Here is an 18,704-nt window from a genome sequence, read left to right as displayed (position 1 = left end):
CTCTTCCTTGGCTGCAGCCTTCCATCTAATTTCTATATATTGCTGGCATTTGTTAAGGTCTACAGTTACTACGTATGTGTCAGAATCTGTCATTTCCTGACATTTTCATCACTCAAAGCTCAGTCTTAAGTGTGGTGTGCCTCATTCAAAAACCAGAGTAGGCCTCTTCCAGTTTGAAACACCACTTGTATCTCTGAGTCCTCTGATGATGTCCTGTGTTCCAAATATTTCCACAAATAATTGAATTTATTAGAATCTGGCAATCACATTCCTAACTGCCACAGCATCCTTTGAGTAAAAGGGGTAAGGCTTAGCTAGGGATGTTATCAAGGTGTGTTACTGCATATGGCTGGAGTTTTCTAATCCTTGGACATTATCCATTCTTCCTTAAGAGAACCAATTTTGATTGTTTTCTACGAGGAATTTGTCCTAGGTGTGGCAGCTCTTCCAGTATCATGTTTTAAGAGCGTCTGTCCAGGGCTCCCACTGGTTCAGGGTGCAGTTAGCGGAGCATAGTGCCCACAATGCTGAGATTACAAACCAGAATGAGGAGCCTGGTCTGACATAGATGCCTCGGTGCTTTTCCCCATTAGTTGTAGAAACAGTACCTGGTGGTTCTGAACATTTAGCAGAGCCTGTGTGCTGCTTCAGCTTTATTTTGTCTGTGCTGTTTTTATAGTAGCTGCATGAACTGGACTTCTGTTAACCTTACTTATGTGAATCCATTAGAAAAGGGCATCAGTGCCATTGATTACAATTAGTAGCTAAAATATCAACATATATTTCTCAATATTTAGGGTTTGGCTTTGCTTACTAGTGATAATGCCATGTAATTATTTCTCAATGTATATAGTACAGTAGTCTGGTAGAATATTACTTTGCTGTATAGTTACAGCTTGAACTGTCTTCAGTGAAATCAAATGCAAAAGCAAATATGTTTCTGTGTGGTGCCTTTTATTTAGATAACATCATCACAGGAGCTTTATCAGAGTACTTAAATAGGTGCCTGACTCAAAAAAACCAGAAGTCTGATTTGAAATGGGATCAGTGTTAACTTCTGTAACTGGTGGGCTGGATTTGTGCTGATGGCTTTACAAGGACACAACACTTACAGCCCCTTATGGAATCTAGGTCCTTGATTTTTGCCTTTTAGTTGTTATGTTTCTGTCTTTGTTCAAGTGGGCCATCCACACATCTTTTCTGCTTCAGAATTCTTTTACCTAATTCTGAACTCATACTTGAGAACAACATCATGCACTTAGAGCGTTTGCACTGTTTATGCGTCTGAACTTTTCTAATTAAAGAAAATTATGTGGGCTGAAATCTCAAGCTGATGTAATGCAGCAAAGCTCCATTAGCTTTTGAAGAGCTATGCTTCTTAATTTCAACATTAGCCTTTCAGCAGAAATATGGTTAAGAAATCAGAAATTGAACTGAATTGAGTTTTACTTCAATTGGTTATGCCTGCCAAGTGCAAATATCTTAAAATCCCCATGTTGACAAAAAAATCCATATAATTATTTTGCTCACTGAACCATTTAAGCTGTTGATTCATCTGCAGACACATTACAAAATCTCCCTCAACTGTTAGATTTAGGGGGGAAAAAAAAAAAGAGAAAAAGAAGCTACTATTTGGTCAACTGCCTAGTGCTGGGCAGTATCTGCTTTCACGGTAATTGGAAGAGATTTATCTAGTAGAATTGTTGTAATGTGTATCTTTTTACCTTCCAGCAGTGGACTCTCCTGCTGTATACTTCTATTATGGATTAAGATCACTTTTATTCTGGAATAATTACTATGCATTTAGGAAAAAAATCACTTTCCCTCCTTGAAGTCTTAAGTGACACTTAAGAAGCTGCTAAATATCTGGAATTCTCCAAATCTTTCAAGAAGCTGCTTTTTACTTAACAGATTTCATATCAGATCTGGGGCTACTGAAATCTGTAGTAGAGGCCAGGATTGAAAAGAGGTAATACTTGAAGTAGTCTAGTAGTGTTTATACTCCTTATTGGATTTTTAGAGTACGGAGGAAGTGCCCCAAGGGTTATTGTCAGGGGAAAAATAGCAGAGAGCTGTGCAAATCTGCCATTTGAAAAAATATTTCTGTGGTAAATGAATCATGACATAGGACCTGGAGAGTTAAATGTTGGTCGCCTTAGATGGGATTACTTAGAATCGTAGAACATTTTTGACTGGAAGAGACCTTCAGGATCATCATACCTGTGTGGAAAAGGCAAAGCAGGCTTTAGCCTGTGGTGTAAGAAACACGTTGCCATCATTCTATATCTTTGGGCAAAAAACGCATGCTGAAGTGTGCATGTATTTATGACTTTGAGCTAAAGCATATGGACTGGACAATAATGCTAATAATCCTCTGTGCTCAGAAAGTGTAAACCTGGCCCTGCAAAATTGTCACGTTTGTTTAAAATATATAAATAAGCCTGGGTCCTTTTTTTTGTCTTCTGGTCATGCATGGTTTTGAGTTTGGGCCCTCTTTCACAAACACAAAGGTGAGAAGCAGATTTTTTGTTTTAAGTGAAAGCTGATGTTTTTACATAATTGCACGATTCCAGGACCATGGCTTTAGGAAAAGTGAAAAATAAATACCACATGGTTTGCAACAAAGTAATGAAAATTGGCTATACCACATGAGCAGGGCTCACAGGGAGAAACTTTTGTGTTTCTATTTGTCCATATGAAAAAGGATTTTTCAAAGCACCATGGGACACATGGAACAAAAAATTATCCTGAATACTCAACTCCAAAACCTGACTTCATTATAGATCTAGCAGTTTTTAACACTGTTTCTTTTGAGAGCTGAATATATGCAACTTGAAACAATTTTTCATAACTCAGTTTCCTTTGAAAAGAAAAGCAAAATTCAGAGAATTAATCAGCTAATATCAGCTTGTGGAATCAACACCATAATTTTTATAAGGGCTGGGCATGGTGTTGATGAGTTCTTTGAAAATCTTGCCTGTGCTGAACCCTCTTGGGAATTCTGGCCCCAGAAATAACACCTAATGAACAGCCTTGAGGGACTGCTTCTGCCTTACTATTGTGCCTTTGTATTTTATCTGTTGCCTCTTGATTGACAGAGCTTTTTGAACAAAGCGCAAGAAAACTCACTGTTGGAAACAATCCTGAATTGTCAGGAGATGGAATAAATGTTGGAATAGGTCTTTTTACTGCTACCTTCCAGCATTTTTCTTCTATATCCAGAAAGAAAAACTTCTAAGTAAAGGAAGTTCAAACAATACCCATGCCTGACTTTATTTTATGCCTCTCTGTAAGCCTGGCTTGAAGTCTGCTGTTGCTCTGCTACCTTGTGCCCATTTGTTTCTAGAGAATGAGGTTATTTAACTCAGTCTTATCCTGGTAGAAGGTTTTAATCTATACTTTTTGTGCTGTTTCAGCCTGGAAAGTAACAAAATTTTCCTGGATTGTTAAAATGCCTACTTGGATTGGGTATCAGAAAACATAGTAAAAATGCATATATTTTAAATATTGAATTTCATTTCCTCTTCCATGCATTTGGAGAAAAAGAAAGGCTTGTGCCAATACAGCTGCTTTTAAATAAGCCATACTGCAGCTTTTGCTGAAGTAGAAGGGATTCAAAAGCCTATTATTATGCATTAACTGTGCTGAAGGCATAATAGCACAGTTTCATTTAAAGTGCACTTTATTCCAAAAGATAGCTGTTCCGGCAGCTCTTGCAGTTGCTTGTTTCTTATTTTGCAGTATTTTCTTCATGTAATCAGTTCAGTTTTCAAGTAACCTGATAGCTTTTCCAGCTACTAGCAGTTTAAACTTCATCTGTGGTCTGACTCGATCAAGTCAAATGTTGCCAGTCGTTTTGCTCTTCGAATGTTGTTGTCACTTCTACTGAGCATGTATCAGGCAGGAAGTAGCCTCATATTCTGTGGCATTTAAGGTTTATATCCAGCAGGTTTATGGAAGTAGTAACACTCTATTTTTTCCACTGAAGAAGGCTAAGAAGAAAGAACTTGGTTGTATTGAAAAATACTTTTATAGTCAGTTTGTTAACAGAATTGTTCATTAGACAGTATCAGTGATGTTTTCTAAGGAAAACTTATTTCCTGCCACACCATCTATATCCATTCATAAATGTGATCGCCTTTCATATTAGCTCTATCACTGGTAGCCAGCTTTTCTTTTTTGTCTTTCATCCCATTGCTGTGTGGCAATAATAATGCATCTCTATCTTGAAATAAGTGACATCTGCCAAATGAGCTCTTCACATATTGTGCTAATTTTGGCTGGGATGGAGTTAATTTTCTTCACAGTAGCTGGTATGGAGCTCTGTCTTGGATTTGTGCTGAAAACAGTGTAGATAATACAGAGATGTTTTAATTATTACTGAGCAGGGCTGACACAGAGTCGAGACCTTTTCTGCTGCTCACCCCTCCCCACCAGCGAGTGGGCAGGGGGTGCACAAGAAGTTGGGAGGGGACACAGCTGGGACAGCTGCCCCTAAGTGACCAAAGGGATATTCTGTACAGTATGACATCATACTCAGCAATAAAATGCTGGGGAAGGAAGAAGGAGGATATCCAGAGTGATGGTGTTTGTCTTCCCAAGTAACTGTTTCACATAAGTAGTGGAGCAGATCTAAGGCACTGCGCTACACTGAATTCAAGCCTTTTGATGTAAGATGTACTTCGACTGTAATAAAACTAGGTGTTGGTAATTTCGTTTCTGTTCAGCACCAACTTAGAAATGTTCATGTCCTCATTCTTAGTTAATTGCAGTTGACTTCATAGTTTAATAGCTGTACTTAAGTCCTGGATCGTGGTAGAGGTGTTCCAGGCAGTTTCTAGTTGTCTTCTGTGGAACTGCTGCTTTGCAGTAATAAGGTTGAGATACGGCTGTATGAAGGCATCAGGCAAGAGCATTCTGTAGGAGAAAATACTGTGAAATAACTACCTGTTGTCAGAAAGAAAAGAAAGCTCATCACGAGGTTCTTGATCTCTGGCTCTGTAACTGGAGAAAATATTAGCCGGAGGCTAGCGAGAAAAAGAATCCATGATCCCAAACCTTTGGTGTCCTTTTAGATTTAATTTAAGGACATTAATGCTGTTAACACAAAGCCCAGTGCATGTGAAATGCTGCACTGGTGCATCCCTGTGTTACAGTACTTGTGCATCTGTGTGTTATCACTGACTCCCTAGATGGAGAGATGGGATTTCATCATGTCTTTCACTTTTCGGTGACAGTTAATTGTTGATGGATTTTATTTGCTGAGGAGGCTGAGGGGTGACCTCATTAATGTTTATAAATACGTAAAGGGTGAGTGTCAGGAGGGTGGAGCCAGGCTCTTCTCAACGATGTCCAATGATAGGACCAGGGGCAACGGATACAAGCTGGAGCACAGGAGGTTCTACAGAAACATTAGAAACAGCTTTTTCACTGTGAGGGTGCCAGAGCCTTGGCACAGGCTGCCCAGGGAGGTTGTGGAGTCTCCTTCTCTGGAGACATTCAAAACCCGCCTGAACATGTTCCTGTGCGATCTACTGCAGGTGATCCTGCTCTGGCAGGGAGGCTGGACAAGATGATCTTTTGAAGTCCCTTCCAACCCCTGACATTCTGTGATTCTGTGTTTGACATCACCTTAATGAGTGCAAAGGCTTTTTTATAAAAGAGAAAAGAAACTGAATGTAAGCCCAGGATTTAATAAGGTATTAATGTTACATTTTATTGTAGCTCATCCAGTCTTGTATAGGTATTTTCATAATTTCATACTGATGGACAGAGAGTTCTGAAGGCTATTTCATTAGTACATCATCTTTCACAATACATACATTAAATGGATTTAATAGTTTAGAGTTGAGTCAGTTATTTTTTTCATAAGCTGCCACTTACATTGCAGAGATAATCGCATTTGGCAGTCCTCTTTTGGTAGAGCAATGCAAATTGAATTAATATACCAGGGAGATAGAATTTGCTCGTAATTCTGCTGTTGTGAGGTGAGGGCTATGGAGGAGGATGCTTGCTGTGCCTCCTGCCATATGGTACTTTGCCTGCAAATAGAAAACTTGATCTTTGGCATCACATAGTGTTACGCTGATGCACAAATGTTTCTCAAAGTATGGTATTTAATCTATTTTCAGTGGTATAATCCATGAAACCAGTTTACTAAAAGTTATCCCTAAAGGAATTTCCTTGTAGAGTTTTTGAAATAAATACGTGTATTTCTTTGAATTGCTTATTCCTGATTTGCCTTAACATTGCCTCATAGATTAGTATCCAGCAGAAGCTGAACTGAGTATTTGAGGGAAAATTCACATGTCATTCTGCTACAAAAAAAAATGGAAACAGCTGTCTGATGGGAATGGGAGCTTAAAGCTTCTTATTTTTTCCAGATGGCATTCAGGATTTTCAGTGAATTGTTCTTTTTTTCCGTCTTTGGTCCTTGTAAGATTTTTAAGTGAACAGCTTTCATGTATAAAAGCACTTGCTGAGGATACTGTTTTCTCCACTGACATTTCAGAGTTAAGGGCATGTTAGCTTGTGCTGTTAGAAAGGGTTGTTTTATAATTTGAGATTTAGTAAATTTTTTTCTCATTAATTTAGGCTTTCTGTAATTCTGTAAAAAATATAGCATTAATGTACTGTGACACATTTGTAATTTTATAATGACTGTTAAAATTTATTCTATCTAATTTGAGAAGTGGTATCAAAAAGGAGAACTTTCATATGACGTATTTTGTATGTGAGTAAACTAGTTTCACTAGTTCCACTGGTAATATGATCTTTGGGTTGACTTGATTTCCAGTCTTAACAGTGAAATACAGAACTAAAGCAAGTCAATACTGTTCTATGAGCAAAAGCACCCCTTCTTTTCTAAAGAACACAATTACCGTCACAACACTGACAATGCACAGATTATGCAAGAAGATCACATGAGTGTATTATACCTTTCCCCGAGACCACTTACGTATCTGGCCGTACTGAGCTCACCACAGTCATTTCTGAGACTGTCACCACTTCAACACCTGAGTTAGCGTGTGAAACTGGACAGGGGACTCACCCTCTTGACATTGGTGGTCAAGAGAATATGGGAGGAATTTCTCCCATTGTCATCCAGATAGTTCACAGTGGCTAACCTTCTTTCTGCAAAAGTCTTCCCGCTGCACTGATTTTGAAGAACAGTATGGGTGAAAGCCACAAGTGTTTTGAAAGCAAGAGTGATTCTAAGACATGCTTATTCCAGTTGTTGCAACTCAGCTCATATAGGACCCCCATTTTGACTTTCACTCAAATCTTCTAACAGGTTGTATTAGTGCAGAATTACAAGTTGCAGTACCAGGGAAGCTGTTGCAAGTACATGCGCTATTGGCATTTTACTGCTGACACCAGATAACAATGCGTGCATTTGCTTGACAGGTGTAAATAAGCTCATTTCTGCACACACTCAGGAGTGTGCTTGCTATCACTGAGGCACAAATACATGTGCATGGACTCAAAACCAGGCGTTGGGAAGATGAGGCTCTGCAACATGAAAAGGGAATTGCACATAAGCAGAAATACACGAAGTGCAGAGGTGCCTGAAGCTACATGCAGTGCTTAAACAAATGACACAAATTTGAAATACTCAAGTTGTCCTGTGAATATGATTATAGAGAAGGTAATAGTGGAACTATGTAATTCTGTCTTCTGTCTGTCCTTCTTCCCATTATACCTCTGCCCTGGGTAAGTCTGATGATGAGCAACCCCCGAGTGCCAGGGCAAAGGGGGTGGGTATTGCAGTCTGTAGAAGTGACATGGCCTGAAGGGACAGAGAAACGTGGGCAGAGGAGCAAGATGCAGACATTAAAAGCAGAAATGGGCTTCTGCATTCGTCATTTGCCAAACCCCCTTCCCGCAAAGGCGGAGTGGAGCTGATGACATGTGTCCTTTCAAACAGCTACAGCTCCCTTCCCCCTAGGAGGAGAAATAAAGAGTTGTAACAGGCTTGAAGGCTTAACAGGTATTAAGAGTTGGCATGTTCGTTGCCTGTGTGAATAAATTAACTGCTGATAAGGTGAAGAAATCACATGTCAAGGCAGGTTATTAAACCATGGATCCACGTGGCTGTTGAGATGGTCTGTCAGGCTTAGGAGATTTTGAAACCTAGCTTCGTTGGCCGGCTGCCTGTCACACTATGGATAGGGCATATGGGAACTGTGCTCTAGTGGTACCCAGAAGTAATCTGGTAACAGCCTAAGTTTGTGCGGGTGTCACTGGCGTGCCAGGGTTTCCCCTGCTGCTGCATACCACATCTTCTACTCCAGAGCCATGCAGACAGCTTAGGCTGTGCGGCTGCTATTATATTCTGTTCTGACACATGCTATTTGCATGTCTTTCGTGTAGCTCTTTAGCCACAGGATAGCTCAGCCAGAGCTTCTTATCAAAGATGAAGCATCCTTTCTGTCATGACGTAATCAAGGATTTTTTGTTTCCATGACTCAGAGAAAAAGATGGTGGGTATCCCCTCCAAGTCGTAGCTGGATAAGCTGCTTTTGTTTCCCCACTCATCTCATGACTGGGGAGAGGGAATGAGCTGCAGAATGATGACAGTTCCAATATTGACTTGGCTTTCTTGATCACTCCCCTTCCCCCTCAGTAAATCCGTGCTTGATGAGATGAGCTTCAGGAGCTATGGGTTTGCAACAGTATGAGCTGGGTAAATATTTCTGTACTTCTAGCTGATTTTAAGGTGATTGGTGTATGTTCCCCTCCTTTTTTTTGGCAAAGGTTGGCCCCATTAGACATACTGTTCTTCATTTCGTCTTATTCTCCCATCTGTTCTGTCTCTTTTCAGTAGAAACTGAGGAGATGTAGCTCCCACTCGGGCTGCGAGATAGCTCTGTCTCCTGTACATGAGGAAGAATCTCTGTGTGAAGTAGAGTGGTTCCCTGCTGCGTACACACATCAGATTGTACCATGAAGGCAGGCTGTGCTCTCTCAAACTCTGTAATAATGTCATATCCACTCTGTCAGCTCACACAGATGAGGAAATACCACTGCCTCCCTCAGTTATGTGATGTTGATTCCCAGGGCTAAGCTAGGAGACAAGGGAATTCAAAAAGCGTTTTCCTGGGCAACCAGGTTATCACAGCAGTAGTTAAGAAGAACAAATCTTTGTTTAAAATATTAAAACCATGATACTGCAAGTAAATAAAGAACAGTGCACGTAGATAAGGTATACAGAATTTATAGATGACAATTATACAAAAGCTGTGATTATCTAGATAGTAAAACCGTAAAGATAGGAAATGTTTATATAGAAAAACTCCAAACCTCACCTTGGAGCTCAGTGGCAGGTGGCCGTTTCATTAAGGAAGAAATCTTATTTACCAAGCTCCAGGACCTTGCTTCAGTATTATCACAGGTGTGGCTTGAGTGGAGGAGGCAGAGGACAAATAAGGCATGCAGTAAGAGAAATAGTATACATGCCCTGGATATATCCATGGGTATGGTAGTTTAGCCTCTGGTGCAAGAACAGCCATACTGTAGAAGATACCCTCAGTTGTAGCTCTCGATTTGTTCTCCCAAAGGAGAAATCTTCTAAATGCTTTTTTAGTTATTCATCCTTTTGGTTAACATTAATTGTTAATGGGCAAAATTTATTTAAAACCACATGCTTTAGGTGCCAATTAATTTTTTGCCATACGTTTATTTCACGTGGTAGGGAGTAATTCCTCTGAGAAATTTTGCTTTTGGCAGCTAGTGTAGCGGACAAAAAATTCTTAAATTTTGTGGTATTCTGATATTATTCCAGAAGGGTATTCATCCCTGCTTACTACAGAAGGGGAACAATATTACTGTATTTTACTATACTACATATTACTACCGGGAACCTGCTTGGCTGTTGTATGCATATAAGGTTCTGTTGGCATGTTAAATGGTTTGTCTGGAGATAAAACCATTGCACATTGCTGCATCTTAACAATTAGTTTGTGGATTATCCTGCTCTGTCTTCTAGGAAGAGTTAGAATGTCAACTCTAAATACATAGTGTCTCAAAACTACAATGAAACTACTTTTCTCCCAGTTTGTGTATGTGACACAGTCCTACATGACATCTTGGTTTCTAAACTGGAAGAATATGGGTTTGATCGATGGACCACTTGATGGATAAGGAATGGATGGATGGTCACACTCAAAGAGTTGTGATCAACGGCTCAGTGTCCCAAGTGGAGACCAGGGACAAGTGGTGTCCCACAAGGATCAGTACTGGGACCAGTGTTCCTTAATATTTTTCAGCAACATGGGCAGTGGGATAGAGTGCACCCTCAGCAAGTTAGCCGATGACATAAAACTCTGTGGAGCAGTTGACATGCTGGAGGGCATGTCAGTGAAGCCATCCAGAGGGACCTTGAGAGGTGGGCCCATGCCAGCCTCATGAAGTTCAACAAGGCCAAGTGTAAGGTCCTGCACTTGGGTCGAGGCAATCCCAAGAACAAATATAGGTTGGGCAGAGAACAGATTGGGAGCAGCCCTGAGGAGAAGGACTTTGGCGTGTCAGTTGATGAGAGGCTCAACATGAGCTGGCAGTGTGAACCTGGAGCCCAAAAAGCAAACCTTGTCCTGGGCTGCATCAAAAAGAGTGTGGCCAGTAGGTCAAGGGAGGTGATTCCCTCTATCTCCTCTGCTCTGGTGAGGCCCCACCTGGAATGCTGCATCGAGTTCTGAGCCTGCAGTACAAAAGGGACATAGATCTGCTGGAGCAGGTCCAGAGGAGGGCCATGAAGATGATTAGAGGGGTGGAGAAGCTCTGCAATGAGGACAGGCTGAGAGAGCTGGGGTTATTCAGCTTGGAGAAGAGAAAGCTCTGGGGTGACCTAATAGCAACCTTCCAGTACATGAAAGGGGCCTACAGAAAAGCTAGAGAAGGACTTTTTACAAGTGCTTGTAGTGATAGGACAAGAAACAATGGCCTGAAACTGCAAGAGGGTAGATTTAGAGTACATATAAGGAAAAAAATTTTCACTGTTGGAGTGGTGACGGTTGCCCAAGGAGGTTGTGGATGCCCCATCCCTGGGAGTGTTCCAGGCCAGGCTGGATGGGGCTTTGAGCAACCTGGTCTGTGGGAGGTGTCCCTGCTCACAGCAGGGGGCTGGAACTAGATGATCCTCAAGGTCCCTTCCAGCCTTAACCATTTTATGATTCTGTATTTCCACTACCCTTTTCCTTGTGTGAGTGTAACAGTGATCCAAACCAAACAGAAAGGGAGATATTTTAGTCACATATTTTCATTTTAGAAGTACTTGAATTCATTTGGCTCAATAGGCAAATGTCCTTTATTTATGTTGTGGTTTGCATTTATATAGCAATGCTATTTCCTCAGGCTGTTTTGTAAGGTCACAAATCTCCTTAGGATGCAAATCGTGCCTTATGAGACTGTGAAGTTCTGCAGCAGCTCAGACCTACTTTTTGAATCTAGTCCTCCTGAACACTGGTATTCTGATGGTCTTCAGGCATTACAGTACTCTGCATACCCTTGAATGATCTTCGATGATTTGATGAGTGGTTGGGTATTGCTATGCTATTGTGCTGATGTGTTTGTATATTTATATCCACTGTAGCTTTCATTTTTCTTGATTATTACAGAAGGAGGACCAGGAATAGAACCTTTATGTAGGAGTAGGAAATCACATTCAGAATCATCTAAGCAAAATTTTATAGAGATTTATATCATTTTTGTTGACTGAAATTTAAAAGAAAAGATATGCCTGTATCATGGGGAAGCTCACTTCAACATATCAAGTGCTGATATCAATTACGGTCAGAATACAACAGTAAGAATAGGTCTTATTGAAAAGTCTAATGAAAATCAGTATAGGAATTGCAGTCAGTAAATGTTGATGAATGTTTTTTTTTGCTAAATATTTTGTAGAGCATTAGGAGTTTTAAACAAAACTGTAGTGGCTTTCAAATATTAGGTTGGAGGATTTGGAGACCTGATAAAATGATAAGGTTGCAAGGGAGGTATGATTTACGTATAAAAGATTTAAAACACTTCCCATTGCCAATGTATTAATTCCAAAATAATAGATTCATGGTAGTGGGCACTAAGTGTGCTCTGGAGTCTTTAAATTTGCATGGAGACAAGCTAGACATATGCAACATATGTAGGTGTGTATAGTACAGATGAGAAAAGGCATTTTTGCATTTTTATGAAACTCAAAGATTGAGGAGATGAGAAGTCATTCAGGTCTGTGAAACTAGATTATCCTCTCACTGCAGCTAAGATTTTCAAGTGTGTTTGGTGACTACAGGTAAATCAGATTTAAGACACTCTAAAAAGTGTAATCTTCAAAGAGTTACAGTACAGCATTTCCTGAAAATAAGGCTGGTCTAGAGTGTTTGGAGTTTAGTAGCTAAGAACATCAACCATACCTCAAATTCTTGGTTTCTGTGTTCATGATTATTGTTTGCAGAATTATATTGAGAAATTGAGAAAATATGCCATTGAAATTGAAAATGCAACAGATAAAAATAATATATTGTGCTCTCAGGTATTTCTTTAAACTGGCAGACTTCAATGTGGGGAAGATGATCACATATTCCCTCTGTTTCCTTCCCCGAGTTTCAGTTTATTATGGGGTGTTCCTAAAAACTTTCTGGAGCTTATCTTGTTGTCAGCCTCTATCTACAAGGATCATCTCTTTCTGAGTAATAATTGAATGGCTTCAGTGCATTTGGATTCCAGTGATTGAAATAATGTTCACCCTTAAACTCCCAGACTCCTGTCTGAAACACTGTATTCTCTAGCCCTGCTTGTTCTGTCAATCTGGATGTTTTTTATCTTGTATATTTATTCAGGCCTTCAATTTAGTCTCTGTCTGTGTCTTCACCACCTGAAATCTTTTTTTCAGTCTTCTGTGAGGAACATAGAACCTTAAACTGAGCTCCATACCACTTCACTGTCTCCCAGAAATAATCCCCAGATTCATCTCTTACCATCTACTTACCATTTTTGTTTCATTCATTTCTTTGTCAGGTTTAGGTAGTGAGCTTTCTGGAGAAAGTACTTGGAATCACCTTAATCTTTATGAAATGATTTACAAGACTGTGAGGTCCCATAAAACTTTGTAGTTAAAAACGTGGTGGAAGGTTACAGTCTTTGCAGAATTTTTCAGGGAAGGAGCACTTAAAGCCAGGAATATTCTTTCAAGATGAATTTTTGTGACTATCATTTTGGCATTATATTTAGAGAAGACAGAGGAGATTATAAGAAAAATAAGGCATTGAGAATATGAAATCCTTAGTACAGTGGAGATTGGTTTAAGTCACTGGAATGATGATAATTAATAACACTTAACTATCAGTTCTCTGCTTTTTTCTGTAGAGCAGAGTTTCTGAAGTGACAAGCTATAATGTAATAAATTGGAATATACACATGTTTGCTCATATGTTTGTACAAAAGCATACTTATTTTTCAGTCTTCTGTTTATAGGTGCTGTAAAAGTTCTAAAAATATATCTATATTTCTCTTTCAGCCATTAATGAATTTCCTGAAGATTTATTTACAAATAAAGAACGGCAGCAAGGAGGAATTCTGCTTCATATCATTGCTGTAAGTTTTCCTCTGCTGTGCTATGTATTTTTGTTTTCCTTTTATTTGTCTTGTGAGATATATATGAATCTGTTTATAATACTTTGACTTCAGTGTTTCTAATATGTCTATGTGGCTACAAATGCTCAAAAGGTAATATCTCAGGGACACAATTTAGCTCTGGAATTGGTGGCGTTAGTTAACCTAACCTAACATCAGTTTGGGTCAATGATCTTTAGGGTCTTTTCCAGGCTACATGATTCTATGAGTTTGTGAATCTGCAGTGCCTACACATTTATCCTTTTCAAGATAAAATCCTGTCCTGGATCACAGCCTTGTATTTGCTAGTATTTAATCTTGTATCAACACGGTTTGGGATTCCTTTGTTGATGTCATCAAGCATGATGTGTAAGATTCTTGCTTTTCTTTCCTCTTGTGCATCTATGCAAAAGATACAATAGTAATTAAAAAGGAAATAACCCTGAAGAAATACAGAAAATGTCCTGTAGAGTTTTATATTTTATTATAGAGAAACAAAACAAGTAAGGCCTGCAGGCTCAAATTTTCCGTTCTCAGCTCAGGGTAAGTAAAGTAAAAAGAGATGTTCTTGCTGGACACCAGCAGGATTACGCCCACTGCATGAGCAACATAACGTGGTGGGAGAGCGACATGTATGCAGGGAACTAGGATCATTCTGAAGGGGTTTGGTGCAGTGAGCTGCGGTCTGGGTCCACTTACTTCCAGGTGTGATTGTTTCTTTAGCATTGTTAATCAACATGGATCTACTTTGTATTTAATCACTTGGTCCGATAATAAATTGAAAATATAGATATTGACTATGTAACTTGTAAGCCTTACTTTCCTTTTTTAAGAAATCTGCTCTGGCACCCTATTCTGTCAAACTGTGGTACCTTTCATATTCTAAAAATCGGGCAAACATTTGTATTATAAACTTAATCTTACATTCAAGAATCTGTTTTAATGCCATAAATTGATCAGCAGAGGGATTTTTATTTGGAATGGAATAAAAAAAATGAAGCTATACATTTCTACTAGTCAAATAAAGCATTGCCTTCTTTCCTCTTTTCATGTGCAGGAAAAATCTGAAGTATTTAATGAATTTATTTTCTTTACAGGCTCTTTATATGTTCTATGCTTTGGCTATAGTATGTGATGACTTCTTTGTTCCATCCTTAGAGAAAATTTGTGAGGTATGGTAAATAACTGTATTCCTCTTTCAAAAATTTGTTTAGAGAATATTATTGAATAAAACATTTATGCCATTGTTTTCTGGAGTTCATTCCTGTCGACTTCCTGGCCTTGGTCAAATCTTCCTGGAGAAGGAAGGATGGATATCACATATGGATGAGTTGGTTTATTATTGTACTCCTAGTTTTAAAAGTCACTTGTGAAAAGTAGTCATAAATAGACAAATTAATGTGTGGCTATAAAAATTTTATTGCGCATCTACTGCTGTATCAGCAAGGAGAAAGCACACATATGTGGTCGTAGCATAAAGTGGATAAAAGGGAGAATGCATGAGAAAGGTGTGTACCTTGGTTTGGTGTGGAATATTTTATATGGAAGACAAATAGTAAATAAATGTAATCCCTTTCCATAGTTGTTGAGAAGACTGCAAAATTACGTATATGATTCTAGTTATGTATGTTGATCAGGACCCGGTGGGATTTATACTTGGCATTTAAATGTGTTAGATGAGGCCTTGGTGAACTACTATAAGATGAATACAAAATAGAAAACCAGATTTTAGTTCCTTTTTGAGGGCAAAATTAAAATCTCATCTTCTTTACTTTTTAACAAAAAAGCATGTGATTATTTTCTGAAACTCTCCTGTAGCTAGTTAAAAAGTCTATTTTCTTACGGACATATGTACTAAATTCAGTGTTACTCAGAGATATGTACTTACACTTACCAGTAGAAGAACAAATAGGAAAATAAGGGAGGCAGCCAGTAAGAGTAAAATAGTCAGTAGGGATCTTTTCGTTCCCTTTTCAGATGTTCTGTCTTCAGCTTGCACCTTAGACACCATATTTAAGTTGTACCAATTGGGTTTTACCAATTACGTTGTCACCGATCCGTCATAAAAACTTTGCCTTTTGTCTCATGTTCCAACGAACGTGAAAACAGCTAAGGATAATTTAGGTAGCACACTTAACATTTGAGGTCCTGCAACGGTGTGACTGGTAATAGATCAAGTGGTGCAGTAAGGGCTTGTGTTTATGTTTTGCCAGGTTCTGTAGGATGTCATTTTTATCAGCTCAAACTCTTGCATAGTGCCTGAAAAATACAGGATTTCTGTACTGGTCCTTTTGTCACTAATCACTTCCCTATCCTTTGAAGAAAAATAAAATACTAAAGATTAGTCTAAAGACTCTCAAAAAAGAAGCAGCTCCTCCATAAAACTTTCTTTATAGTTCAAGAGAAAGATCTTCAGACAATAGTAAATTGATCCACCCTACTTGTGGAGCTACACGTTTCTGCTGGGCTGAGAACTCTTATCTATATCCTATTAGAGCTTAAGAGACACTGTTGTAAAAATAGATCTGTCTGTAGATCTGTCTAATTGGACTAATTTTATCTGTGTCAGCGGACTCACTTTTGATTAACACAGTTAAGTGTTAATTGAAGCCACAATCAGGCCAGCTGTTTGTAAGATTTATTCACAGATATTATTCACAGATATTATTCACAGATATTTATTCACAGATATTATATATTTTCTCTTAAGGATTTTTATTTTCAAATTTTAGAAGCCCCAAGAATTGCCCTTAATTTTTGAATGATTGTGTTTGGAATTCCAAAAGTAAATTAGCGAAAACAATTTGAGACCTTTACAATTTTTATGAATTTGCAGAGATGCTTTTCTCTAATCAGCTACACGCAAGCCACAATTGGCTATTCAGTTACATGCAAGTAGGTGATTTTATCTGATGCTTCACTGAATTAAGGTATAAATATTTTACTTACCAGAAGTGTATTTGCCTTCTTAAAAAGCAGTGTCTTAGTCTTGTATCATAATGACTGTTACTCCTTTAATGGCACTGTGGCCCAAAAGTCAAGAGTGTCTATCTTTGCAACTGTAGAACTGTGCAATGTGTACACAGCAGCAGTGCTGAAATTACCAACGCTTTTCTTCCAGAAATTACATTTGAGTGAAGATGTTGCTGGAGCCACATTCATGGCAGCAGGGAGCTCCACTCCAGAACTGTTTGCATCTGTAATAGGTATGGAGCCCACACACTAGCTTTTATGAGATCTTCTCTTTAAAGAATTAGCAGCAGATCATGCAGAGGTATCCAGAAGTGCTACTATTCTTCTGTCAATTTATAAAAAGCAGTTGTAGCAATCAGTGACTCTGTGGTTCCTGGTATAATTAACTACTAAAAATATCTCGTGAAACTGTGCATCTCCTCTCAACACACAGAGAGGAGTGGCTGATTCTGAACATAGGAAGTAAAAGAAGAGATTTATTGCAGTCCCCTGGGAGACAATTCGAGATATTTGATGCCTCTTTGGCTTCTTTCTTCACAAATAGAGGGAATTAATTTTAGCAAGGATGTAGGAGAACAGGGAACCATGGGAAAACAATAAATTTAGACAAGTCAGATCTATTAAAGAACATGGTGTACATTACTTAGGGAATTACATGGAAGAATTTCTGAAATGTAAAATATTATCAGTGCAGAAAGGAGGTCTAAACAGCCTTTCTTCCCTGATTTCTTACACCTGGGGATCAAGAGCCCTTGTGCATTATGGAAGATGTCCTCAGAGGTCTGCCAGCGCTGTTCTGCTCCTTTGTCCTGAGGGCAATTTCCCAGGGAATCCTGTTGATTAACATCTTAACAACTGGAAGTCTGCTTTCCTAAAATTCAGGCTCCTGACTTTACTCCATATCCCTCAGGACTGTGAACTCCATCAGTGCCTGATCACTGCAGCCTAAGTTGCCTCAAGTCTTGACGTCACCAGTTAGCTCACTTCCGTTGGTGACCAAGAGGTCCAATATCACATCTCCTCTGGCAAGACTGTTACCTGTCTTAAGAAGCTGTTGTCGATGCATTCCAGGAGTCTCCTGGATTGCCTACAGACACTGTGCTACTTTTCCAGTAGTTGTTGGGGTAGCTGGAAGTCCCTCCGCAGGAAGAGAGTCTGCAAGCATGATGCCTTCTGTAGCTGGAGCAAAAAGGCTTTGTCAGTAGGCTCCCCTTGATTGGGCAGCCTGTAGTTAAACACTGACCACGAAGTTAACCTTCATTGCCTCAGTCTCTAATTCTTACCCATAAGCTTTCAACCTGTTCATGGGTATTCTTCAGAGAAAAGCTTTTCACAGTCTATCCATTTCTTGATTTAGAGGGCAACCCTTCTACCCCTCTTTCCGTGCCTGTTCCTTTTGGAACAGCCTGTAGCCTTTGATAGCCACGCTCCAGTCATGGGATTTGTCCAGCTGAGTTTTGATGATGGCAACTAGGTTTTCACTTTCTAGCAACATGATGGCTTAAATTTGATAAATCTATCTTTAGTAAAGCCTTAGTAGGCTTTCTGCTACTATCCTAACAAACGTTTTTACAAACTTTAGGAAAATATAGTCTAAGGGAATGTTCTGTAACCTCACGTCCAACTTACAAAAAGCAGCAAGTGTAAGCCTTGAAGGCTCCCTTTAGCAAAACATGCATGATTTCTCACCTGGGAGAAAGGTTTCTCTGCTTTATTAATGTTTGAAATAAATTCCATACTCCTGGTATGACCAGAGATGTTTTCTACTCATTTGAATAGATTACTGTACCACTAAGAACCAAGCTGTGGAATACGAGACTTACTGTTGAACTAACTAGCTAAGAAATCATTTACTTTTAATAAAAATATATATATGTAGACAAGTTAAGCCAAAATGGAGAGTTGCTAGCTAGACTAAAAGCACAAAATAGTCCACTGAGAAGTGAGCATTTATGATGAAACATATTTTGGTTTAACTTCAAGCAATCTCTTCTTCTCAGATAGTATATATTTTAAATAATTGCCCGTGACCTGAAATGAAATCACAGAAGTAATAATGCATTTTCTTCTCCCTCTGCAGGTGTATTTATCACCCATGGAGATGTAGGAGTAGGGACCATTGTTGGTTC

The 18,704-nt window shown here is 39.0% G+C and overlaps 1 protein-coding gene across 1 annotated transcript in view; it reads left to right on the top strand.

Annotated features, from left to right (window-relative positions):
* SLC24A4 (solute carrier family 24 (sodium/potassium/calcium exchanger), member 4) overlaps nucleotides 1-18,704 on the top strand; it is a gene marked incomplete at its 5' end in the record, with an annotated part of 83,271 nt that overhangs the window by 36,666 nt on the left and 27,901 nt on the right. Inside the window, 4 exons of the mRNA XM_009877202.1 lie at nucleotides 13,508-13,584; nucleotides 14,700-14,774; nucleotides 16,724-16,808; nucleotides 18,656-18,700. Of these exons, the coding sequence (XP_009875504.1) occupies nucleotides 13,508-13,584; nucleotides 14,700-14,774; nucleotides 16,724-16,808; nucleotides 18,656-18,700 (282 nt within the window). The remainder of the gene's footprint in view (nucleotides 1-13,507; nucleotides 13,585-14,699; nucleotides 14,775-16,723; nucleotides 16,809-18,655; nucleotides 18,701-18,704) is intronic.

This window comes from Apaloderma vittatum, unplaced genomic scaffold (genome assembly GCF_000703405.1).
Source record: "Apaloderma vittatum isolate BGI_N311 unplaced genomic scaffold, ASM70340v1 scaffold11319, whole genome shotgun sequence".
NCBI lineage: Eukaryota > Metazoa > Chordata > Aves > Trogoniformes > Trogonidae > Apaloderma > Apaloderma vittatum.
Note: the sequence above shows the minus strand (reverse complement) of the source record. Positions and strands in the feature narration are given on the sequence as shown.